The 25,732-nt window shown below is 42.0% G+C and overlaps 1 protein-coding gene across 3 annotated transcripts; it reads right to left on the bottom strand.

Annotated features, from left to right (window-relative positions):
* On the bottom strand, positions 1-23,549 carry LOC140313020 (semaphorin-4G-like). Of its 3 annotated transcripts, XM_072390949.1 has the most exons (17): positions 23,250-23,549; positions 17,999-18,298; positions 12,722-12,870; positions 11,572-11,634; positions 11,358-11,456; positions 11,120-11,213; positions 10,926-11,039; positions 10,455-10,609; positions 9,554-9,729; positions 7,669-7,813; positions 6,653-6,875; positions 5,740-5,855; positions 5,503-5,657; positions 5,046-5,104; positions 2,742-4,592; positions 2,008-2,660; positions 1-894 (listed from the first exon to the last, which is right to left on the bottom strand). In XM_072390949.1, the coding sequence occupies exons 2-15, from the start codon at positions 18,123-18,125 to the stop codon at positions 3,607-3,609; spliced, it is 2,661 nt and encodes an 886-aa protein (XP_072247050.1). In that variant the 5' UTR covers positions 18,126-18,298; positions 23,250-23,549; the 3' UTR covers positions 1-894; positions 2,008-2,660; positions 2,742-3,606. The 3 variants fall into 3 exon arrangements, with proteins under 3 accessions (XP_072247050.1, XP_072247048.1, XP_072247049.1); XM_072390947.1 differs by having other exon boundaries at positions 2,008-4,592; XM_072390948.1 differs by lacking the exon at positions 23,250-23,549 and having other exon boundaries at positions 2,008-4,592; positions 17,999-19,222.
* Positions 23,550-25,732: the final 2,183 nt, after the last annotated feature.

Raw genomic sequence — 25,732 nt, 5'->3', positions numbered from 1 at the left:
TTCCAAGTACAAACTTTTATTTAAATTTGACTGAAATGTGAAGGAAGCCACTATCGTGATATTCCTTTTGTTAGTTTAAGAAAATAATTTCCTGTGTGCACACGCATAGTGCAGCATGCAAGCAAATATTAAAGATTTTGCGTGGACAAAAAAGCAGAATTCTCCCTAACTAAGATAACAGGAATATAGTGACAGATATATATAATTTGGTGTTTTTTTCCTCCTAATAGTAGGCTATAAATATTCATTTGGTGCTGGTACAGCTTTGCATGCTTTTGGCTGCTGTGCTATTTATCACATTGTGTTCAACACTGTAAAATCAGTTGTTTTTCAAAAGTGGCACTTAAACAACGACATTGACGACAATTTCCAAAACATACAATGTACAAAATTACAAAATAAATATGCCTCTTTTTTTAAACCAGTCTCTTCTGGTTTTGCAATAAAACAGGCTCACAAAGCATATTTAAACATCAACCCGTGGCACTTTTTTTTCATATTAAAATGAGCTTGTTCTTCCCTTAACAACAGTTTCTGAACACAATTCATGCAGCAAGTAAAAAAAAAAAAGAAAGAAGTTATTGTTTAGTTATTATATTCAAAGTTTGATTTCACAAATTTGCATCAAACAGAAGCAAGGACACTGTTGTCACACAAAGAGCTGCTGTTTGAATGAACAAATGCAGCTCAGTATGACGCTGCCATCAGCTATTTTTAGGTGCCGGTGCATGCTGAAGCCCTTATCCAGCCTCGCCTCTGACCCTGCTGTCTACTAATGATGGTAAATTTTGTTCCATTGCTCATTAAGGGAACATCCCTGCAGCCAGTCTTGCCATCTGACACAAGTTGGGAGATGATCTTCCCCAGAAGAAAACTGACCTGTGCTCATCACACCTGCAAACGACAGAGATAGAGGGAAAAACATTCAGGCGTCAGCAATGTCTCTCCACTGAACGCTTATAGGTTGTTTTGCTGGCAGTTGCAGGATTGCAGTTGGCATTACACCTGCTTATATGTGCCCTGATACCAGAGCAAGCATTAGCAAGACTCTCAAGATGTTGCGTTTTTTGGAAGGTAAAACGGCTTTAATGATGGCTCTTAATGTTCGAAATGTGCAGCTACTTTGGTGCCTGACTATTGCTGCAAACTGAAACATGCAGCTTTTCAAATGTTATGCTTTTTAAACCGCTTCAGCACAAGTGTCATCTCACACCCTTGACTGCACTGGTTGGTGTAATTCAATCACATGTGCTGGAACAGGAAATCTATGATCGCTATATGCACATATGCAAGGACGTGGTGCATACTTCTCTGTGAGTTTCTATTCTTGACTCAAGAGTAATAACAAAAATCCACACCCTGAGCCCGAGGGTATGAGAAAATAATTGGAAACTTGAGAGTGGAACGTGGTGTAAATGTCTGGAGGGAACTCAGGCTCTCCAGTGAGGTCAGCCTCGTCATAAGACGAGCACTTAATTAATGCCGCGCTTCGACAAAAGATTTAGCGAGAGCACACTGAGATGAAAAAACAACTTGAGAGACCGAATGAGATATCTGTGTGACAATAAATCTGCACCACATGGAAAATAAATGTTATTGTTGGATCTGCAATTTGTGTCCCAACTTTAGGAAAAGCCTGATTTCTGGAAACGAAACCTTACTGCTTGGTATAATATCTTATTATTTAGCTTCTCTCACACATGAATTATTCTGTGGGATTCTGTGAATCCGTATGCGGTGACACAGAACCCGTGTGAATGAGACAACCCCAGATGTTTCCATCTGGGAATCTCTAAACCTAAACTTTACCCCAGATTATAAACAGCTGTCACATCAGCAAACTGTTAATAAAGCAAGTGGATATAAATTGAATCCAATGCAAGAAACATTGTGCTTTCAGTGTTTGCAGTGACCATGGACTCTGACCTCTATGATCCATATCTTAAAGTGCCTGTTTGGCAAAGTGCCTGTGTGAAGATGTGTTTGTAAGATATAAAAACTATTAACCTTGGTAGCTCTCGGTGCCTTCGGTGCTCCACAGTCTGTCATTCTGTGCTGTAGCCTCATGCAGGTTGTCACTCAGCGGTGGATTCGGGCTCAGCTGGGACACAGTCTGTTTTTCTTTAGATCCATTGTGTCTCAACAGCATCCAGCAGACACAGCCAGAGCCTCCACATTTGCACTGAGAAAACAGGCTCAAACCTTTTTCTGGCTCAAAATGATATAATAGTGTGCTTCCCAAAGCACTTTAAAGTTAAATTTAAAGTGCATTCAAATCAGTAATACTGTCAAACATCCCAGAAACTTTAGTACTTGGTGAAATAATCACTATTTAATACTTTTTCAATTACGTAAGAGTTTTAATTAATCACATTGGTCTTTCTTTGTATCTTAAATATAATATGACAGCCGCACATGCTATACAACCTAATAATGTTAGTGTTAATTAATGTTTTCATACCACATATACATTATAATATGCATTATCAATTAGAAAATTTACTGATGATTAAATAAGATAAATAAATAGGTAATCATTAATGTGTCATTAATGATTACTATAAAACATTTTAATAAATTAGTAAAAAAAAAAACAAATTTGGTTAGATAGCATTGATATTAATATCAATATCAAATAATGATTAGTTCACCATTTCTTACTAATGGGTGGTGTAAAGTGTTATGTCATGTTATCATGATATATATTAGTGTGTGATGCTGTGGCAGCTGACTTAATGCACTATAAGAAGGTAAGTAGGTTCCTGTTAACCAGCTAGCTCCATCTCATTTAATGTTTTCTTGTGCGCAGGCTGCAGTTCTCAAAGTCCTCGAGTTGCCTCTCCAGTGAGTCTGTCGTTCCAACAGACGCCAACTCCCCCACCTTGGACAGCAGCTGGGGACAATAGACCTTGTTGTACTCTCCAAGTGATCGGCTGCAAACTGGAAGGTCCCTCCAACTGAAACTACTGCACTACTGAAAACTTGGGAAGCAGCTAAAAGGCATCACCATAACGTCTACCTGACCAGGAAACAAGTGATGAGACTATCTGATTGGCAGTGACTGCACTTTCTAAATACTTGTATTCATCAGCTGCAAGTTTGTTAAAAGTGAAATCCACTTTAGATGGCTCTTCAAGTCCATTACCATCAATATTGAGAATGAATGAAAGTCTTTAAAAATGCATAGGCCATCTGTGCACGTCTGTGCAAACAAACTTTGGCTAGCTGCCCTCTTGTCTGAATCAACTCCTCATATGTATTTATATTCCCATGTGGCTTCAAACCATGTAAAAGTTTGTAGATCAGATATCTTTCTGCGGCTGAGAACTCAGTGCTGATTTTTGGATCAGACGAAAGGCTTGACAGCACTTGTCTCTCTGGACAATATTTAGGTGAGGTAGATCACACTTTTTTCTCTCTCATGCTCGGTCCTTAAATAATATTTCTAATTTTGATTGGTTTTGTGCAGAAAAAAATTTGAGAATAAAGGTAGCTCAATGGTTCAAAAAGCAGGAATGTCTAAATGTGGACTTTTTAGTCCATAACAATGAGTCATGAGACAGGCACCGGGTAAGAACAAGCCCTCTACAGGAGAGCTGGATGTCTCTACACAGAGCTCTCATCCGGCCTGGGCAGCAGCTGAGTGCGTTTCCTCTTCTCTAAGATCCTGTTGAGCTCGTCAGCGAAGGAGTAGTAGAGCGGTGATGTGTTTTCAGAGTCACTTTGCCTCAGCAGCACATAGCTGTTCCCGTTCATCCTCCTCAGGACAGTGGGTAATGCGGACGACAGCCCGTTGGGGAAGTCACACTCTGGAGAGGGAAGCTGCGGGGTGGAAGGGAGAGGTGGGGCTGGGGGAGGAGACTCTTTATTAGGTGATGTTTGACCCTCACCGGGGACGATCTGTAGAAAGCCTCCATCCTGAATGTTGCCATTATGCATCTTTGAACCTCCATTACAAATGCCGTTGCCATTACAGTGACTTGAGATGGTCTTCAGCTCCATGTGGGAGGAGTTCCTGTGTTGTTTTCTGCTCCTGTTGTTTCTCTTGTTGCTCGGGTATGCTGCAGCTGCAGCACGCAGTGAGTACTTCCCTCTGTTGCCCACTCGCAAGCAAAAGCCCACATAGATGAGGACAACGGTGAGGACCACACACAGGCCACCGAGGATGGTGACGAGGGACAGGTACATGGTCGCCATGTTCCTGGGGGACAGTAGCTCTGAGTGGGTGGGGAGTAATAGAGGTGCCTCAGATGAGGGACGCTCGGATGGCGCTGGCAGGGTGGGAAGAAGACTACGACCTGGATCAACAGGTGGGGGAGGGGGCAAGTCAAGGCAGATGGTTACGTTGTAGGTTACAATGGCGACCTTGATGTCGTTCTCAACAGCATGACAGGTGTACAGGCCACTCTGCTTCTGTTGGGCTTCGATGATCAGCAGGCCATCTGTGCCGGTTCTGAAGCCAGAGTTGAGATCGTATCCCTGCACCTCGTCACCATCCCGCGTCCACAGGGGCGTCGCCAGGTTGGAACTCAGCTCACACTGCAGCAGGACGTCATCGCCCACCCGCACACTGCGGTTCCGCTGGACAACATCTGAAACACCAGTGTGTGTTTTAAAAACAACTCAGCTTCTGATTAATCTCACATACTAACATCTTAGCTTCAATTACATTAAGACTTGTTGATGCATGAAGCCCAATTATAAATCTATAATATCAAACCGACATATTAACTTGTACAGAGGGAGAAGAAGGAGGCAGAAGATGCAACATTTTATCAGATTGAAACTGAAAAGCAGGGGGAAGGCATTTGCCTGCCTTGAATATCAAACAGATTTCTCTCCAGAGATGGCAAAGATGTGATTAAAGACGGGAGGAGAGGATTTTAACAGCACATTGTGCATAATAAACTTTCAAAGAGGCCTTCATGTCACTTGACGACAAGTGTGGATCTTTTGAGCCTTGTGTTCTCTATTTATAATCAGCCTTCAACATGTTAAAAGCAAACATTTTTTTAAATGGAGCGGCAGATGAGATTTCTGCTTACTGTATTGTATCTTCTCACATCCCATTCTGCCTTGCTGGATGTCTTGGATTAAAGCGGATCTGTGAAGAGAAAGAAAAATATAACAATAAGCGTATTAATGCAAAGAGTAACCAGTCACTGAGATTTATTTCTTCGTGTTTCTGCTCGCTGCTGCTCCAGTCTGAACTATTCATATCTGTCATATCTTTCAGGGCTCCCACAGCTGCTTTCTCCTGACTAAGCTTAAATGTCCAGATTAATCAGCTCAGTCCAAGTACCCAGCTGGATGCTTTGTTTACTATCACAGCCGGTTTCAGGTTTCTGCCAGCACTGTGATTATGCAATTGTTCTGGGAGCTGACACTGTGACAGGGCATGGTGATACTTCAGGTTACTCAGATTAAACTAACAAAAGGGCACCTGCAGCATTTTAATCACCTGATCCAACCGAACGGACACACACAGACTTTAGCACCAACCTGTCTGTCTGTGTTGTTACATCTGTGCACTCGGCCACATTCCAGGCACAGTGAGGGTCCCTGGCGAAGATACAGTCATAGCAGGAGGTGTACCTGCTACAATTAGAGAGCGGCAGCTGAACCACGCCTGATGGAGACCCCACATACACACTCATCTGGGGAAGAGAGATCATTTTAATGCTGTAGCTTTAATCGTGAACTATGTGTGTGTGTGTTTGTGACGGACTGATGGGCTACCTGCTTTGTAGATATCTGAAGATTGGTAATAGGTTGTGGTTCATCAAACAGCTGAAGCTCCTCAATAATGTGAAGCTGACCATTGACCTTTACAGCTTTGTGTAACCAGCCTTCATCTAGACGAACACAACAGAGAACAGAAAAAACAGTTAATCATTAAAACACCAAATTCTAAGTCATTGATTATGATTATATTGATATGTAATCTTCCAAACACTTGCAACTAACTTAATTCCAGAAGCTTCGGGCATCGAGTTTTTTTATAGAGCCACTGAAGCACAATGAGTTTTGGCTTCTAAAAAATTTTTGGCAGTTGCAGGCTGCTGAATTCTATTTGACTTATTTTACCAGTCACTCTTTGGCGCTTGTTTTAATAGATCTTGTTGGTTGTTTCGGTCATAATGTCTGGCACTGATTTGGAGGAGGAATCTGAAAAACCTTTGTTGATTCTTTTCCAAATGCAACATGACGTGATGATTACGAGAGTAAGTAAAACAGGTTGGCAGTAGTTTGGGAAGAGATAGATTTATTTCCAGTCTACCAGTATGTAACACAAAAGCTTTTTCTTTTCTGTTTTCCTTAACTCAACAGATCTTGAACCATTGTAAAATCACTACTACAACAAATGCTTTTTGTCAGCTGGCTCACAGCTAGCACAGCTGGCACAGCTGGCAGACATCAAGACACTGAACATAGAACAAATGTAAATTTAAACAAAACCAATAACAGCAAATACAAGGATTTGCGCCATTACTGATGCCACTACTGATGCCACTACTGATGCCATTACTTTAGCTGCCTACAAGGTGAGTGTAGAAGTGTTCAAACTAGAATGACCCATGGAGTGGGTCTGTTTCAGTCAGTCCCCTGAAAGCAAATACATATATTTCCCAAAAGCTCTTATTTCACATACCTGTGCCCATGTATAATACATGGTACATTTGTCCATCTAACCCCTGGACCATATGTGCCGCCATATGCATGTAGTCTGTTGTCCTCCTGAATAAAAGTGGGCGTCTGTCTAAAGGCTGGACCTGCTGGGACATCAGAGGATGGCGTCTGACAAAATCCAGCACATCATCGGGCAGGGAGGTGGAGATGTTTATGCCTCTGGCCCTCAGAGCGTCAGTTATACACTGTTGTAAGAAAAACAGAAGGCAGAGAGTAAAAAGAAGAGGGACGATGAGAAAGTAACAAGGCACCATGCGGGCTGCAGGGAAAAGAGAGACATGTTTGACTCATTTGTGATAAACATCTCCTTAAATAGAGGCCAACGCTAAGGGGATGTCATGAAGCTTAGTGAAACAGTCTGCGGGAAACATCAGGGAACAGGAGGAAAGTATGAACCTGTGAAGGAGTGTGTCTGGGAAAAATGTAAATCTTCACATAGATTACAATGAACCTGTGTGAATAAAGCATCCGGCTGGTGCTGACATGTTGGGTGACTCAGCTCCCTCTGCACCCGACTGAAGGAACAACTTTCTTTCTCTCTTTGTCCTTTTTCAAAAGACTTGATCCAACTCCTCTAAGAAGCTTTCACGCTCCCGAGTTAAAACCCTTGACCATTTCGGCTTTCCGTTTAATAGCAAAGTTAAAGTAAGTCAGACAAAGTGCTGAAATGACTCTGCAGTGGATAATGTCACGCCTTGCTAACAATGCCTTTGCCCTGGTTGCTAACGCACTGAGATGGGAGTTAATCGCTATGGTTTTGGCTTTCAGGTGTGTCTTGAATCTCATACTTGAAGCTGTCACTCATCCTCTATGACATTTTCCCTCCATATTTCCCTGAACAGCTTCTCTATATTCATCTTAACGTTGGATCATTTTCATCCACTCTCTGTTAGAGGTTTTCCACTCTGCATCCCTGGAGGCGGAAGAGTTTAGCCCTATGACATCAGTCCTTGTGTGAGTACGTGCATGTGTGCTTACTGTTCCAGGCCGTGGGTCAGGGATCTTTCCAATGTATTCCTTCCACTTAGAGCCAGAGTCCTGGTTCTCCATGTAGGGTCCTTCAAAGGCCTCTTGGACTTCAGGCAGAGAGAACTGACACACTGCAGATGCCTTCACGTTTTTCCTTTAGAAATCAAGTCACACAGTGAGAAGGACCAGAGCACAAGCCAGGAGCAATAACACTGGTAAACCCATGGTTGCCATAGAGACAGTCGTAGAGGTAAAGTAGATCGGTAGCTAACCTAGTCAACACGATGGGGAAGGATAAATGGAGCGAAAAACGAGAAATGGGAGAGGGGACGGACACTCACAAGAGATAGTATGAAGCTGTTTAGAAGTCATATATGTCTAAGAAAGGCAGGAGGGAAGGAGGGAAGAACAAAACAGTTTCAGAGATGCGTAGTAGAGGCTGAGGCAAGAGACAGAAGAAAGAAAGATGGGGGGGCCATACGTACAAAAGGAAAAAGCTAAAGAGAAATGAATGTTGATGCTTTTCCTGCTGCTAAACTTTTTGCTTTAGAATAATGTTCAGTCTTTCCTAAACACAGCTTTGTGGTGAAAGGAATACTACATCTATGCAGCTTTTCTCCCACATGAAGGATTTACAGGAGAACCGTGAAAGCATGAAATCCAGAGCACTTTTGTCTTATCAGTAGCAGCATCATCATTTGATTTTTTTTTTATCCTATATGAGAGCTAAAGGGAATTACTATTGAAGCATAGAGATCATCCCTCCTACTGCTTTCTATTGAAAGCCCTGAACTGCTAAGACAAGAAGGGGATTTATTGTGAAGCAGCAACATAAAACAACATATCTGTCTGACACTTGCTAACCTCAACTGTTCATGATATACTTCTTTTGTCAATTTTGTCAAGTGTTTTGGCTAAAATGGCCCAAAAACTTTTCAGCATATTGTAATTAAAGTGTCCTGAGAATAAACGAGACTGCTCCAGCTTCCCTTGGCTTGCTGATGGGAGACTTTGGCTAGTTGCAGGCTTTTTCAGAGATGAAGCTATTCTACAAATACAGGTCCCACTTGCAAGTCTCTTTAAGGTGGAAGGTCTGGTTCGATCGTGGGAAACCTAACAGGGAAAGTTGTTTTTCCAGCATTGCTAACAATTGCCTACACTGCAAGAAGCTCAGAAGGATAGACAGGGTTATCAAAATACTTCCACACAAAAGTCTCACAATGAAGAAAATAAAGCACATTCCAATGTTGGCAAAAAGATGGAGAAAAGTATGCAACTGCAACCCTCTCAAATTGGAGCTTGGGCTTGTTTTCCTCTCTTATGTGAATGGGACGGGAGAGCTGCAGGAACAGGACTATATTTTCAAATTTGGCTTTTTGTCTCCCTTTTACAGACTCCCTCCACCTGCGGCTTTAATCAGTCAAAGTAATTTAAGCAGAAACCAAGCAAGGCTACAACCTTTGAGGTGTGGATATCATTGATCACATTCTTCAATAAAACAAGAGCCTTGTAAACAGCAACAGCTGCTCCTCTTGTTTCTAATTAGGCTGCCGCTAAATGAGTACATGCTGTAGTATCAAACCACAGAAATGAAAGTTTTCGATACAATAACTTGCGAAATTCAGATTAAAACTTTTTAAAGCAACCGTAAATCCAATCGACGCTCGTTCTTCAAACATCTGGAAAACCCCTGCCTACCCTCTACTTATCAAATCATTGGGACAATCAGGTTATTTGGGCTTTGTTTCTCTCCTCCCTTTCATCTCCTCCCCTCCTTTCTTCTTCGACAGCCTCAATATTTCGATCGCCTTCATCTTTGTGTCACTCATCAGCATTTGCAAACTCAAAGCCCCCATCACGCTGCCATCTTAACGGGACAAAAATTTCTACTCACCACTCCAAGCCGAAAATGCCGTAGAAACGAGTGTCCTGTGGTGTGAGGCCAGGCATAACGAACACGCTGCGCAGCACATTAAAGTGGAAGTCATACTCCGGCAGGGAGCAAGACAACCTGGTCTTGAGGAAGGATGTCCACCGTTTCTGGAGAGTTAAATGACCTCCTCTGTCTCCCTGAGGGAAGAAGGTGAAGAACAAAGGAGAGGTGGAGGAGGGATGAGATAAGGTTATGAAAAAGGAAGGATTTAACACTTGGCCAAAGGTTACACAGTAGAGGATGTGGACCCCTGAAATGCATAACAGATGGTACAGGAGAGTAAAAAATGATTAAACAGCATTAGGCCCTGCTGTGGGTCAAAGTTTCCACTCCATGTTTGGTTGGAGGTCACTCATGGATGTGACAGCGACACATACAACCCCTGTACACACATCTCAACATCCATTCATGATTCTTTTGGAAATCCAGCAAATAACGTAATATTCTCGTTTGATTTAAAGGCTTAAACTAATTCAACCAGTGTTGAATTGCAGATGTCCCATATGGCACCGAGGCACGAAAAAGCAAATGTGTGAGAAAAACAAGGTTGTCACAGTTGGCTCTTGCTTCTCAGAAGTCATCCCAGGGCAGCAGGAAATGTAAATCAGTCACAATTTAGACAACATAAGACGTTAAACAGTCTGTCTCACCTGACCGCTCCCACTGTGAGCCACTCTGACTCTGCAACCAATTGATCAGCTACGCAGTCTGCTCCACTAATTACACTGGAGTCCTGCTCCGAATGCATCCCCATATAGCCCCTCATCTATTACCGTACATCTTACTGTCATCAGCTAAACTGATGGAAGGTCTCGCTCTCGACTGCAAAATATCACCCACACCTCTGCAAACCTGCACTCACCTTACAAACCCGGGCAACTCGTGCCACCCTGCTGTGACTGTAGGTTGTCGTCTGTTCCTGGCTCTTCTCGGTAAAGAAAAAGTAGATCTTATCATCATCACCGGTGCTGCTGCCCAAACTCTCCCTCACAAGCGCTGAGCCCACGAAGTCTGCCTCTGCAAATTGGAAAAGAGACGTACTGACTCATATTGTGTATATATTTATGGGAAAATGAAATCAGAATTTTTTCTTTTTGTTCTCTGGCTGCTGAAAATGCCTACATCCCTGTATCATTTCAGTGTAATACAATGAAAAAGGCTGCTGAGAGTGCAGGTGGTTGTTATAATATGAATAGAATTTGCAGAAGCAGCGGATAATACTGAGGCTTGACGTGATGTTAACCGTTTGCTTAACAAAATCCATTGATCACTCGCACCATCCTGCCACCCAAACATGCTAAAGTGCTCTTATCATTCCAAGAGTTTATCTCACCATTCAGCCAGCGTGTGGGAGCATCTTCTGTCTTTAGAGTGGGAGATGGAGAGTTACGGCGGATATCTGGAAAGCTCCTGAATTCATACTGGGAAGCCGTGTATATCTGCTGGTCTGAAGGAAAAACAATGTATTGAGTGGTTTAGTTGTTAAAACAAATTCCTGAAGTAACTGAACTGTTTAGAGCGTCGCACCTATAACGAGAGCAGTGTAACCTGTTGTCGGCCCGAAAGGACATTTGTCCCTGCCTTCCTCAGGCTCTGATGACATAACAAATCTTTTCTCATCCTATATAGAAGTGAACAGAGATAAAGGCCCATTATTTCAGATATACAATAAATAAGACAGGAAAATATGAACTTTTATTCAGCAAATGCAACACCGAAGTAGACTGCACCGCAGAAAGAATGCATGTGTTAGGCATGGACATACTATGTATGCACAAAGGGGTCTGAAGGCATAAGTCCCACACATGTAGAGATGAGTCGAGTTAAACCGCTGCAGGAGGCGGATGTGATTAAAACACTCTGTCTGGAAGAGGAAGAGAAAATGTATTACAATTAGGGAAGAAATATCAATGGGGAATAGAGAGAAATAAACAGATGAAGAGAAAACACTGAGGGTGAAAGAACAACTAAATACCCACCTTATTGTCTTTTCCCTTCAGCAGGCACTCACTCTTCTGTTCGGGGGAGGCCTCCCACTCAATCTATAACAGACCAGAAAACATACAATACAGTAAGAAAGAAACAGTGCTGGATGCTTTCTGGCTGGCATAAATTCTTATGTGAATAACTACATATCTTATGGAAGATACAGATATATAGAATTATCTTTCTTTGGTGTAATAAATGAATCATTAGGAATTTTGACGATCCTGGCATCTGAATTTGCCGTGTTGGTGAACTGCAGGATGTGTTTTTCAACTCTTATGTAACAAAGATTTAGCTGAAATTAAAGCGCAGCAGGAGACAGACATTTACACCATACCTTCAGGCAGACACCACCGCCGTGTCAACATGATCAACAAAACGCCTTAATGTCAGGTTGTCACCAGGTAATATGTATGACAGCATGACACATGAGGAACATTTTAAGGTTTATGTGTCAGGCTAAGGCTTGTCTTGCTGAGTAAAAGGATGGTTAACTTAAGGCATTTATTTTAAGGAGTCTCACCTCTCGGATGGTATAAAAAAATTAGAACATGAAAAAAAATGTTCTTCATGGAAGAATACAGAGCAAGTTAACGAATTTAACTAATTTCTTAATTAAATACTAACTAATTTCAGCTCTTGTTGTAACTCGAGGTAACGTGAAGAAACTCTTACCGAATGCAAGTCCCAGAGTTCTGTTTGAAACAACAGTTTTGCTTATAACTGGGAGCAGGGAACGCTGTTTCCCCCACACGTATACAACAGGCATGGCCATGATGAAATTTTAACGGCGGCAGCTATATCCAAGCAAAAAAACACTGTGTTTTCTTTCAAATGATTGCTGTTCTACTTCTATGGATTTCATAACTTAGCTGACTTATATCCATACAACAAGTTACTTCCTGGCAATACCTTCTGTATGTTCAGGAATGGGTGATAATTTAACTGATAATATATCAGGAGAACATATATATTTATATAATAAATAAACAGTCATGAATGACGAAAATACTGCCACCCCAAAATGAAATGTTGCCTCAAAAGTTCCTGCATTGAAAAATGCAAATGGCGCCATAATAGCTTTAAAGCTACATGGCAGTCGAGGTGAACAACTAGCAGCAACACAGACTCAAACAAACTCACAGTGAGAGCAGAACGGGCTGAGATGTCAGAGGCATTGAGAGCAAATACAGCCCCCCGGGCCCCGATGTAGAGACGCTCACTCTCTGCTTCCAGCAACATGGTGCCATAGTTGACTGCAGAGGACTGAAAACGCCTGCCTCCCTGGAGACCTGAGGAAAGGAGAGGAAACAAGAGGAGAGGAGAGGACAGGTTAATAAAGGTGACGTTTTAAAAGACTCTGATTCTGTTTTGCACCACCAGCTACAGCTAGTGGTGCAAAACAGTCCTTATATCACAGACATCTACATGTGAGTCCTGTGTGTTGCAACACAGGTTAGGGTCAGCCATATGATAATCAGTATAATTTTGCATTCAGGGTGATAACCTTCTTTTGTTCTTGTACTTCCTCCGATTATTTCAACAGCACATGCCCTGTGGGATATTGGACAATAGAAGCAGTTTGAAGAGTCGGGTTCTTTTTTGTCTGGCTTCACACATTGCAACCTGGGCAGTTCTCACCACACTTTCTACTGCAGCTATTGATTATGGTCTATCTCTATGGGAATGCGTGTTGGTTCAAAAATAACACTTCCAGGAAAAAAGACCTCTTTTCACAATCACACTTTCAAGTTATGGCCTGAATTGTATTGGGTTATCCTAAATATGATCAATGTCCCATCGTTTGGATGCTTATTTGGCGATTTAAGCAGCAAATGATAAAAGGAAACTTTTGAACTGATGGATTCAACTCATCTCCCTTATATGACTTTAGGAAGTCCCATCACAGCAGAGAGCCTATTAAACGTTCAAAAGCTCGAGCTTTTTCAATAAGATCTGACAGAGGATGAGAATAAAAGGTGAAACAGAATTTCAGCGTCTGTGATGGATTTGTTGCTGCATGACTTTTGAGTGTTGGCAGTGGGAAGGCCTTATTCGCTGATTCTAAGGACTAACAGTTGAGATCTTTTTTTAGACTGCTAAAAGAGAAAACTTGGATTAAACCCCTCTGCTTTGTGATGACACAGAGAACCTCTTCACCTGGCTGCGCAGTTCCTCCTGTCAGGTCTAAAAAAGGAGAAAAACACACCAACTACAAACACAGATTTATCAAGGAGCTGGCTTTTGGAGTGTTAAGAAATATGAATTCATTCATTTGAGTTTTTCTATCGACTCAAAACACTGCTTTTTAGTGTTAAAATGACTCACCAGTCATTGACTTGAAAAATCATTATCAAGAATTCTTGCCAATGGAATTAATTCTTCTCTCTGGTCACAGATATCTCACAAAAGCTTTAATAATTCAGTGATGTCATACATAATACTATATCAAACCAGTACCAGCATTTTGCTGTTAATACTTTTATAGTTTTGTACAAACATCACAGAAAGTTTGGCCCAAATGTTGGTCGTTACTGTGTCAAAAGTTGACTTCAGTCAAATATATGAATGCTTCTTCCCCCACAGCCACAGCTGATGTAAACGTTTGCATGGTTTTTACTTGATTTTAAACCAGAGCACTGAACTAATCATTTGAAAATCGTGAAAACCAGCAGTCCTCAAATACATTCTGAAGGAAATACAGCCTTTAGAGTGCAAGATAGACGTAGCCAGACAAAACAGGGCCGAATCGAGAGAACGTCGGTAAACATAACATGAGCACAAATTCAATTACATACATTCAAAATTTCTACTTATAAACGTGACCAGAAAGTGGCGGTTGAGGATAATCTAACGTGCGTATTTGAGCCCCTCCACATCTGTTTGTGGCTCATCATGCATATTCAGTCACATCCTGTTTTCTGCATGTTCCTATCAATCCAAACACCTGCCTCTCACCTCTTTTCTTCTTGCCTAACTGGCAGCTCTATCATCAATATCCCTTCTCCAAACATACCCAGCATCCCTCCTCTGCTCACGTCCAAACCAATCTTTCCCCGTTGTCTCGCCTGGGCTGTCTCTCTGATATCTTCAGATCCCCATCCTGTCCGTGCTCATCTCCCTCATAGTGAATCTTAGCATCTTCAAGTGAGCTGCTTTCAGGTTTTTCAGTGGCACTCCCTAAGCCATGAAGCATTGCTGGTCTCAAACCCATTTTTTGTTTTAAAGACTAGGTGGTGGTAATACCAACATCACAATCTTAACTTTTTTTCCCCCCATTACATCAAACCTAATCGCCAGTGTAGGCACTGAAAGGAGTATGCTTATCTTAAAAAGCTCTGTTGAGGAACAAGAAGGTCATGACACACAACATCAGTCAGTCCTTTTTTCTGTGGATCTCTGTGATGTGGGGTGTTTTGTTTTGACTTTTTCTCCCCCATCCAGTTCTCCAAGCTATATTGGGATGCATCTGTTTGACAAGTCAAGACACTAATGATGTTCAGTCTCACACTTAGAAAAGAGACATACCATACAGTGCACACGCACACACAAACAATACATGTCACAACGTTCCTTGCAGCAGTCATGGGAAGCTGGAGAGTTATGTAAGTTCCAACCATATAGTGTATCAGGAGTCCACTTAGCTTGGTGTAAACATTAAACCACTGTGAATACCCACAAACACAGAGACTCTCGAGGTCTGTTCCTACCACAACAACATGTGCACAAGACCACAGTGATGTGAAGATAAGTTAATGTCTAACGAACAGACATGCGGTGACGGATGCTGAGCAGGTTTTACTGTCATTTTGACAGCAATAAGGGTGTATAAATGCAAAAGGAAGTCACTTTTTATGCTTGCCAATGAGTACTGTAGTCAAAAAAAGATCGTCAGACTTCCTGCATTTGCAGCCAGTTCCCTTCACCCTGAAGACTGCATGGTTATCAAGTAAGCCTGTCATTAAGATTCCTATCAGCTGCTGTGAAACACAATCCACTTTGCTGAGTAGAGTAGCAGTAGCAGCAGTAGCCGGTTCCCATCCCAAGCTGCTCTTTGACGCTCAGGTACACGCTTTCTGCCTTTTTCTCAACAAAAAGAGTTTTACCTCTGTGGGGTTTTCAGTACAAGAACTTCTCCTACCCAGTATGAGTTCCTCATTATAGGTGAAAAAAATGCATTAAAGCAGAGACAAAGACTATATTTCCTCTGCGTAATGTGTGTGTGTGTGTGTGTGTGTGTGTGTGTGTGTGTGTGTGTGAGAGGGCCTAACAGCTGGAGCTAGGTGACAGAATTCAACCTAGCTGAGAGAGTGACACAGCAGAGGGACACTTATATGGGCTGTATTACAATGAAACAACGCCTCAAAGCACATTTTAGCCTAAACACACACTCACAAGTTCCTGTGAAAAAAGCACGTATGACTTGGTCTGTAGGCAAAGAAGAGGTGCTAGCAAGGCAGCAAGAGCTGATATTATTTACCGAGCAAACACTTAGAGGGACCTCAGCTGATCAGCAAAGTACACTATGTTCAGGGACAAACACACAGGCGTGCACGTACACACTAGTTGGACTTTAAGGCACTGGATTGTGACCTGACAGCATGACGTACAAAGTCTCACGCAGACATCAGGCCTGTTTATGGTTGAGAGTTTTCTGACGTGTAAATGAAAGTTAGATCTGCAGGCTGCCACTGTAAGACATATTCTGATGAGACCTGACCAGGGCATGTAAAAGCAATGTATTTAGAAGTAGTCACAGTTTTATTCTATCAACAATGGGCATTCCCGAAGATTTTTCAATTTATTTACCTTTACAAACCAACCACTGCTATCTCATAATCAAAATTCCAATAAATATATTCCTCCCCTGAAAAAAAAAATGTCCCTTTGTTTTGGGAAGGGGAAAAAACACAAGTTGCAAAATGTGTATGCTTGTGAAATGTGTCTACCCACTCGAGTTTAGAGACTTTGCCGTTAGGTTGCTAAGGAACGCAGAGATTAAATGGATTAGACATAAGTTTGCATATCGAAATCTCCTCATCAGGGAAAAGGAAGCAAAAGAAACAAAAACAAGAGGTAAGAGCAAGGTAATAGAATAAAAGAGGGCAGAGCAACTATGAAAAGTTCTAATTAATGAAAGGACCTGTGTGTCCACACATGGACAGATAACTATCTGATCATTTATAGAAACTGAAATGAATCTATCCAGAGAATTTTTTTGATTTTTTTTTCAAAATGAGAAACAGGAGAACCTCTTGTGGAAGAATTAAAATTGTATTTCAGTTAAGCTGAGAAATTTCCATTCACACATAATGGGTAAACACTTTTCCACACATGCAAAGAAGATTAAAAAAAAATCAGTATACCACCGCCTTGCGCCACACTACAACAGTTGTCATGGTTACGCTGCTTCTCAACTACCTACAGTGGTGTCAGACTTCCTGGATGCTCCTGAGGGATCCAAGTGAAAGCAATTTGCACATCAGCTTCTGTCTCTGCAGCACCTCAGGCTACATGCCATAACTCACAAGGTGATAAGTAAATAATAATCCTAGCTCAATTGAAAAAAATCATAATAATGATCACAACAGTTAACACTTGTGTTCACAAGTGAGACTGCAGGGAGTAAAACGAGCTTAAAGAGAATATAGGAATAGGCATAAAAATGTTGGGCATCTGGTCAAAGCATCTGTTACTATGTGTAGTTGAATCACTGAAAGACTGAATGATCTCCACAAGCCACTAAGTTAATGATCAAACATTCTTTTAAGGCATATTACAGAACCATTTTACAGTCTAATCTGCCAAACTTGATTCAGCTCTTAGGGCTACGATTTACTCACAGTCACTGTTGGGAAACTGCAAGTGATGCAGATTTCAAAGATTTAAAAAAAACACTTTGAACAATCAACGTCCATGAGCTCCTCTAAACAGCACTCAGAAAATGGAAGTGATACCCACAAAGTACAGTTATCAGGCAGCTATTTCCTCAGCTTGTAATGGCAGTTAATATGAAGCATGGCAGGCCAAGTTAAGTTCCAGAAAACCAAGAAGACTACCTGGGAGAACTGCTTGCAGGATTGCTAGAATGGTTAATTAAACCCCCTGTTTATTGCATCCTCACCACAAAAAGAAAAAAATCAAAAAGAAGACAGCAAAAGAATCTCACAGAACTATAAGCCTTCTGCAGGAAGAATGCGTAAAAATCCCTCAAATGTGAACTTAAAACTGCTACGAAAAGCTGTGACACTTCCCAAAGAGGACGTCACTAAGTAGAGAAGATGAGCATCTCAGTGCATTCGCCCTTTGTTGGACTGGTGAGGATAAAGTGTGGAGTAGAGAATGGACAGAGGGGTGGATGAGAGAAATGTGATACTCCTTAAACTGATGCAGGGGCTGTGCGACGGTGTCTGTACCTACCGCTGCTCAGCACGGTGACACGTGGAGTCACATCCAGATCCAGGGGCGTTCTGAACGGGAAGCCAGCCGCCGCTGCACACAAGCAGCTCAGCAGCAGGAGATGCGCTGAGGATCGAGCTCCCTGCATCTCCACCGAGCGCCTCTTCGAGCAGACACTCTCCAGCCGATGCGTATGAGTACACAAAGACACTCACATTAACATATTCACCACATACACCTCTTCACAGACACACACGCCCACGCAGTGAGACGAACAGCAGGCGGTTTCTTTCACTGTTCTGTAGAGAGGAGGGAAGAAACCTGAAAGATAAAACACACACACACACACAGAGTGCACATTATTAATAGCCGGTGACACCTTAGAAAAGCCAGGAGAAGTTGAAAAGCAAAGAAAGTTGGCGCAGCAGAGTTCAAGCACATTAAACGACCTGCTGTGGAGGATTTCAAAGGGATGACGACAGACACATGAAAGAGACAAAGTGCCTTCGCTCAATAAAATATCCGATCAGATCAGATTTGCACTGTGTGCAGAGGGTGAGCAGCCACAGAAAACATCGCTAACCAAACAAGCGCTGTCAATGTGCCCAAATCACAGGCAAACGCTTGAGGATTAAACTGCAACGTGGAGCAATCCGGATCAATAAGGTGCGAAACCGGTTCAAGCACTGGCCATACCTGACAGGAGCCAAACCAGCGAGTGGAGAAATTGTGAAACACGATCATCTCTGCGATGTGTGTGTGTGTGTGTGTGTGTGTGTGTGTGTGTGTGTGTGTGTGTGCTGTGATAAGAATGCCAATGCTGCTCTGGCAGAGTTCTTCTGGGGGAGTGAAATGAGTGATGGTGAGAGGAGGGGCGGGAGTGTGTGTGTGTGTGTGTGTGTGTGTGTGTGTGTATTCCATGCACCAGTGCACACACCAAAACTCAGAGTACACTGACAGACACTCTTTGGAGCATCGCCAGCCGTGTCCAATCGTACTCGCGGTAATGGCGACATCTCTCCTTCCTCTAAACTCGTTTTCTGTCTCTCACACACACACACACACAGACACACACACATGCAGGCTCTCCAAATGCTTCCCCAGCTCCAAATGTAAACAGTCACACTCTTAAGCCCTCTCCACCAAACATAGCAAGATCCCAGCAGCCTTAACAGCTGAACGTCCACGAAGCCTGCTCGCTTCTTCTAGCTCAAGAACGCACGCATGGCACAACTCTTCTGGCATACACCCAAGGATGCAACCAAAAAAAAAAAAAAAGAAGAAGGAAAAAACAGATTGAAAGGCAAAGCACAAAAAGCAGTGACTGCACCCTCATAGAAATTCTCAGTAGTCCCTCAAGGCTAACACCATGACGACGGCCGGCTTGAGAGTTGCACAATATGACAGACGAGCGTGGCAGTATGCAGATGTGGACAAGAGCGATGCGGCAGCTGTTAACAGTAAGCCAGTGGATCACATACCTGTGTGATATTTGCATGTCATGTAGTCCAACGTGTGATATGGAACATGTGAGACTTTTTGAACGACAGAAAGGTTCAGAATTACACTCCTGGACACGAACACGACCAAAAAGGCACGAAAAATATAACTGAAACCCTTTAAATTGTGGCATTCTCAGGTCGTTGGGTGCTAAAAGATACTACACACATTTAGTTTTTAACAGAAAACAACCGGTGTGCTTCTTGTGCTTGATTCAGATCTTAGAAAGCATTTTTTCTTTTGCTTTATTTTCTATCATTCTGAGCGTTGCAGCTGGCTGTTTTGTCATGTTAACTAAGCAGGGCGTTGTAATGTGCAGAGACAGTTAATGCATCACCCTCAACACTCAGCACTTTGTATTTGTTTATAAAACTGCATTGTGTTGCACTTAGTCAGAACTGTTCTAATAATCCATCTGAGTTAGGCTGCCAAAGGTGTTGTAGTTATGTGAAACACAATAAAAACATTAGGTGACTGAATTGACTGTAATCAATCAAGTTTCAAGTCGCATTTCAGACACATTTGCTTGTTCCGGCCTCTCAAATGTCCAGATTTGCTCTTTGCTGTTGCTTTTTAAAAAATATTCTAAATGAAAGACATTGGGTTTGTGGACTATTTGCCAAAAGGCAAGCGAGTGCAGTGAAAACAAAAACGAGGTTAATGGACTGGTTTATAAAAAGGACGTGCTTTAAGAGGGTTTATTAATTCCCAGCAGGTGACATCTTATGTGTCAGGCTTTCCAAAGTCACACCTGAAAGGAAAATAACATTAGTCCACACGCGGTCCCAGATGCCAAACTTACTACTTTCACTAAAAGCCAAGAGTCTGAGATAAAAGTCAGTTCAATCTTTATGGTGAAGGACTTCTGCTCTCTGTAAAGGGATATTTCTAAAGTGCTGAAGCTCAAAGAAATGATGTGGAAGCTGTAGAAATCCAACGGTCCTCGAAGAGCAGAACCTTAAAACGACGCATCAAAATCAAGTTTGTTTTTATGAGCTCTGGAATTTGGAAAATATAAGATTGCAGGAGTGTTGCAAATGAACTTTGGGGGATGCCAGGAATTTCGGCTGTGCGGTCCCTCTGAGGATGTACTCTTTAATGTGTGCCAACTCCCAGTCTTATCAAAGCTCCTCTCTAAAGGTGCCAGAGGAGGTGCACTGAAGGGAGATTTCACAAGTCTTTATCTGACTCGAGCACTCACTCAAATAGGCTGTCATCGGCGAAATCCTTTCAGGCAATCAAGAAGCCACAGTGGACCTAATGGGGTCTTATGATCATAAGAGGAAGAGGGGCCTGTTCACAGAGCAGTGAAACAGCTGCTTATGCAGTAAGAGAAAGGGAAAGATGGGAGAAATATCTGCAAGCAGGAGGTAAAATACTATTGTCAAGTCCAGCAGTGAAAGCAATCTTCATATTCCCAAGTCTCTGTCGCCTAAAATCAATTATTCCTGACTCGCTCTGGGGTACCTCGGACCCCCTGAATCCAGAGGCCTTCAATTGTTAATTAGCTGCTGAGCACAGAAGTCAAAATGTTGAGAAATTGTAGAGGTAGAGGAGTTGGAAATAAAGTGAGGCACACCCAGAGGAAATCACACCACTCACAATCTGTCGTCGTCCTGATCCCACGGCCAGCTATCTGTCCCGTGACATTAGTTCACAGAAATAGATTTTATTAAGCAATTATATAGTGTCTGAAAAGCTGGCTGAATAGAGGAGGCTGGCGCAGAGCGGTGACAGCTCCATTAACGAGTTGTCCCAAAAGGACTCAACAATTCTTGTTTTTGAGTTTATTTATATGTCTGAGTGACAACTGGTAGAAAAAGCCATTGAGCTGTGCTTTAAGCAACCAACGGACTGCTTTAAAACACTTTGTTTTACGGACAGACAAAAGCAAGCCAACTGAACTGAGCTCTATTTGTTCCCAGGACTAAAGCTTTACATTTTATGTGGTCGCTCTGTGCTCGACACAATGAGCTCTTTAAATCTACTTTCAACACTGGAGTTATTCTGATGACCAAACGAAAGGCACAAAACTGTGTGTGGTCAGTGTCTCACCGAAACGCTGTTTGCCATCATTTGCAATCAAGGAGCTTTTTTTTTTTTTCTCTGAGAATCTTTCCAGCCTGGCTTCGACTGGAGCCCAAATCCTGCAAAAGTCGACAGTCGAGGGTCTAAAAATCCAGCATTGCCGAGGCTTTACAGTGGCTCTCGACAGCCATCACCAGTCTCGTTCAAGTATGTAACAGGCTTACAGTCGGAAAAGAAAAAAAAAAATCTTAAGTCGATTCATTTTTCGTTTACAGCATCTAACTGAAAATCCAAAATCTGCTGCACTGAGCTGTACGATACAGCACCCGCTGTCCTTCAGAGCTTCAGTTTGGAGAAATCACAAATGTTTTCCCAATTTCGTTTGATGCAGAATGTCAGTAGCTAAAAAAAAAGAGGGCCTTGTTTATCAGATATTTTGTTAAGCAGAGCCAGATGTTTTCAGTGGGTGTCATGTCTGGACTGCAGGTAAACCAGTTAAGCACCCAGACCTGTGGCCCACAGAGTCATGCTGTTACCTCCAGATTAGCAGAATCTTTCGGTGATATTATGTACTATAGATCCCAGAATTACTTAAATTTTGTACCACGAAAAAAACAACGCTATTCCCTATCTGCCCATGCAGCCTTTCACAGATTAGTAAATCTGGAGCTTTTTTTTTTTCTCTTTACTTCTGAAAAAACTCTTTTGTTTTGCTTTTCTAAACTTCTTTTCATTTGAAGCTTTTTCCCCAGTTCCAACCTCTGACATGTCTTTGAATATCTTTAAAGGATTTTGTCAATAATTTCCCTCTGTCTGTGTTTACATTCCCCACATCAGTTCAAACGTCGGTTTTTGCACAAACAAAAGGTTACGCTGCGTTCAGTTCAGTGCGAAAAGACTAACTCCTAACACAAATCGTGGTCTTCCCACTGATACAGCTGTGGTGATTTGAAAGCATAAATCACAGGGAGCAACATCTGGATAACATAGACGTGGAAACCAGCTGCTTTGCAGGGCTCAGTGAAAGAAGAGGTAAGAGGAAGAAGACCCTATCTATGCAAAAAAATAAAAAATCCCACAAGTGTTTCCATCCAATTAGCATACAAATCACTCAAGTCAAGCCTCTATTAGCAGGACGGGTTCACTAGGTTTACACAGCTCCCCTGTGGGCTTAATGATTAAATCACAGTTACAAAACTGAGCAGGAGAAGGCTGGTGGCTACCACCCTTTGACAGATCAATAATACTCCTCCAGCACCTTTATCATCATCAGTGTGCGTTTCTAGAGCCTTCACTCCACCGCTGGCTTCTATGGTTTCTATATGGGTTTTACACGTTGGTTTCCTCCACATCTCTACTGATATGTGAAGGATTTTTAAGTCACTCCACCGGAGCAGCCCCGGATCAGTTCCAACGCAGTGGTGCAGTGAGTTTTCACCTATAGACATCAGTCGGCTTTTACGCTCATTTAAGCGGACAGTGGTGACGTTCGGTGATGTTACATCTGTCTGAATTTGACAGTAACATGAACAGTTTAATATTCGTTAATGATATGTTAATATCCCACGTTTTGGATGGATAACTGTAATATGTATTATTGGAGTTTAACAGGCTGAATTCAGAGAAAACAGAATACAACACTGAAAATGAGCAGAGCATTATAAAGTACTACAGTAGGAGAGAATAAAAAAAACATGATTGAACGTGTTCATTGTTTCGTGGCGTAATGTTCGGTGTTTCTTACCTGCATTCGTGTAAAAATCCCCCAACGAATAGGATTTATACGTTTCCTTGACTTCGGAATTATCCAAGTGGACTTTAAACGCCTGTTTACACTCCCAAACACCAACTGAAAGACGAGCAGGAGCTCCTCCGCTCATTTGCCGTCAGGTGGCCCGCCCTCCCTCGACGCTCACTTTTTCTTTCACTCATCTCCGAAGCCCACTATATCTCTTCCTTTACCAAGCCCACTGTTATTTAATGATCAAACTCCTCGTGGTTTATTGCCCCACTTTCCATGGGGATATTTATGAAGTCTCCAGTGCGCAGGGAGTTGCGGTAATAACAAGCAAAGTGAGAAAGATGGGCTACGTAAAGCGACCTGTCTCTCTCAGGTGTGCAGAGTGATGTCACGCTGACATCTAGCGTTTACAGAGGGAATTGCACACAAGCGTTGTTGAAAAATGATTTTAGACTTTTAAAACAAGATAAAGACTTCCTTTTAAAGATTAGTTCAAATTATTGACATCTGTGTAAACACTCTATCGTTGAACATGTGTGAAACTTTAGTCAAGAGATTAAATCAGCCAAACCTGACTTTCTAGCATCTCATTAGCATTCAATGCTACTTTATCAATGTAAATGATAGTATCAAAGTCCCCAAAAACGTAGGTTTTAAAAGGGGGGTGGAGGGGTGGGACTATTTAATTTAATTTAGACAAAATCTCATTTTACTAACCCACCTCTAAGACCATTACTTTGCCCGCATCATTGAACAACCTAAGGTGTAGTCAAAAAGCTTACATTTGCTAATAAAAGGAAATATAAAGTTTTCTTGTAGCAGAGGTGTCGTAAGCAATCATTTATACGCACATATGCCATCTTAATAACTTTTTGGACACTCAAAATTGACAAAATAGCCGTTTAACTTAAATCCAGCCATCACAACTAAATGCCTCGTTCGAACCCTCATCAAAATGGAGCAAATTCAGTTATGGAAAACCTCTATCTATCCTTTTGAAGGAGATTCATTAATTAACTAACTCCAATCAGTTTATTTTTCATTTCAGCTGTAATACATTTTTACTATTCAAGTATAAAGAATTGTTTCAGTGTGGATTCCTAACTTTGATGAAAAGAGAACAGGCACAAGAAGCATATCTCATATGAATTAGTAACCGCTTCATCTATTTTGCAGATCATTTTGTGGATCAGATTTGTGGATAAATGTGACGTTACATACCCAGAAATTCTTACTTACTGAAGGTGCCCGATAGAAAAACTGGATGCACAAACCCAAATAGCCAAAACACTCAGAGGGGATTAGGCTACATATGTAACTTTAGTTATTGTTATTGCACAAGTCAACAGCAAACAAATCAGATTTTTGTGTGCGTGGCTGTCCACCCTGCAGGTCTCCGCAGTGCTCATACAGACACAGAGGGCTCACGCTGCAGAGATCAACTAAAGCTCCGATCATGACAGGACAGCAGCAGCTGTCAAATCACATGTAACTGCTCCTCTCACATAAACAGAACTCTTAATCCATTATGAATGCATTTATCAATTATGAATGCACTTAGTCGCGTTCAGTGGGCAGTGTGGATGTTGAATTGCGCCTTTTATCTCCACTCCTTATTCCAATTCAGCGGGGGAATTGTGCAGCATTCGGATGGTGGCTCAAACATCCAGCTTCATTAACCCCACAGAGGACGCCGCTGAGGAAGTTCTCGGAGAGGAAGAAGGCTGTTGCTGGTTACCATGGTAACAGCTGAAATTGAACCAGCAATGCTGTGGCGGTTTTTATGCTGTAGACATATTGGTTACACGACAAGATACAGCGCTTTTCTCCAAGTGCGTAATTTAAGCCTGCATGGAGTCACAGACGAGTCTGTTCTGAACACACACCTGCAGCCAGGAACCATTTGAGCTCCGTCATTTGTTTGCCCTCCCGAGAAATGAAGCACCCTGACTGATAAAAGCACATATTGGGAGTAGTTGGTGAGTGGGCCAACGCTGGCGGCTAAAGCTTTTTGGAGGCAATTAAAGAGGAAATGAAGTTAGTGAAGTGGGAACACTAATGTCTTGCCTGCACCACAGTTGGTGTTTGTTTTCAGCTTTTACAGAAGCGGAATTAATGGAAGATGAAACAGCTGTGCCCTTTGTTGTCGTTGGTCCCAATACGGAACAAAGCTAGAGTGCAGAAATAACCAGAAAACAGATTGCAGTTAAATTAGCCTTCTTCATCATAACAAGTTGTTTTAAATAAAACTGGAATTAGAGTCACTCACCTTATCTGTTGCTCTTGTGCAGACTGGATGTGCTCTTATCAGGTTTCAGACTGTACCCCAACTATAGCTTCTCCTTGATAGCAGACAGCTAAGTTTTAATGATGACAGTAAGGAGAGCACTTTAAATCAACTGCTAAATAATGAAAAGCTTAAGATGTATCATCACCAACAGATGCTGATATGTTGATTCTGCCTGCCTGATTATTTTGTTTTGATC

Source organism: Leuresthes tenuis, unplaced genomic scaffold (genome assembly GCF_036924035.1).
Source record: "Leuresthes tenuis unplaced genomic scaffold, fLeuTen1.0.hap1 SCAF_8, whole genome shotgun sequence".
Taxonomy (NCBI): domain Eukaryota; kingdom Metazoa; phylum Chordata; class Actinopteri; order Atheriniformes; family Atherinopsidae; genus Leuresthes; species Leuresthes tenuis.
The sequence above is the reverse complement of the archived record's forward strand: the minus strand, read 5'-3'. Positions and strand labels throughout refer to the sequence as shown.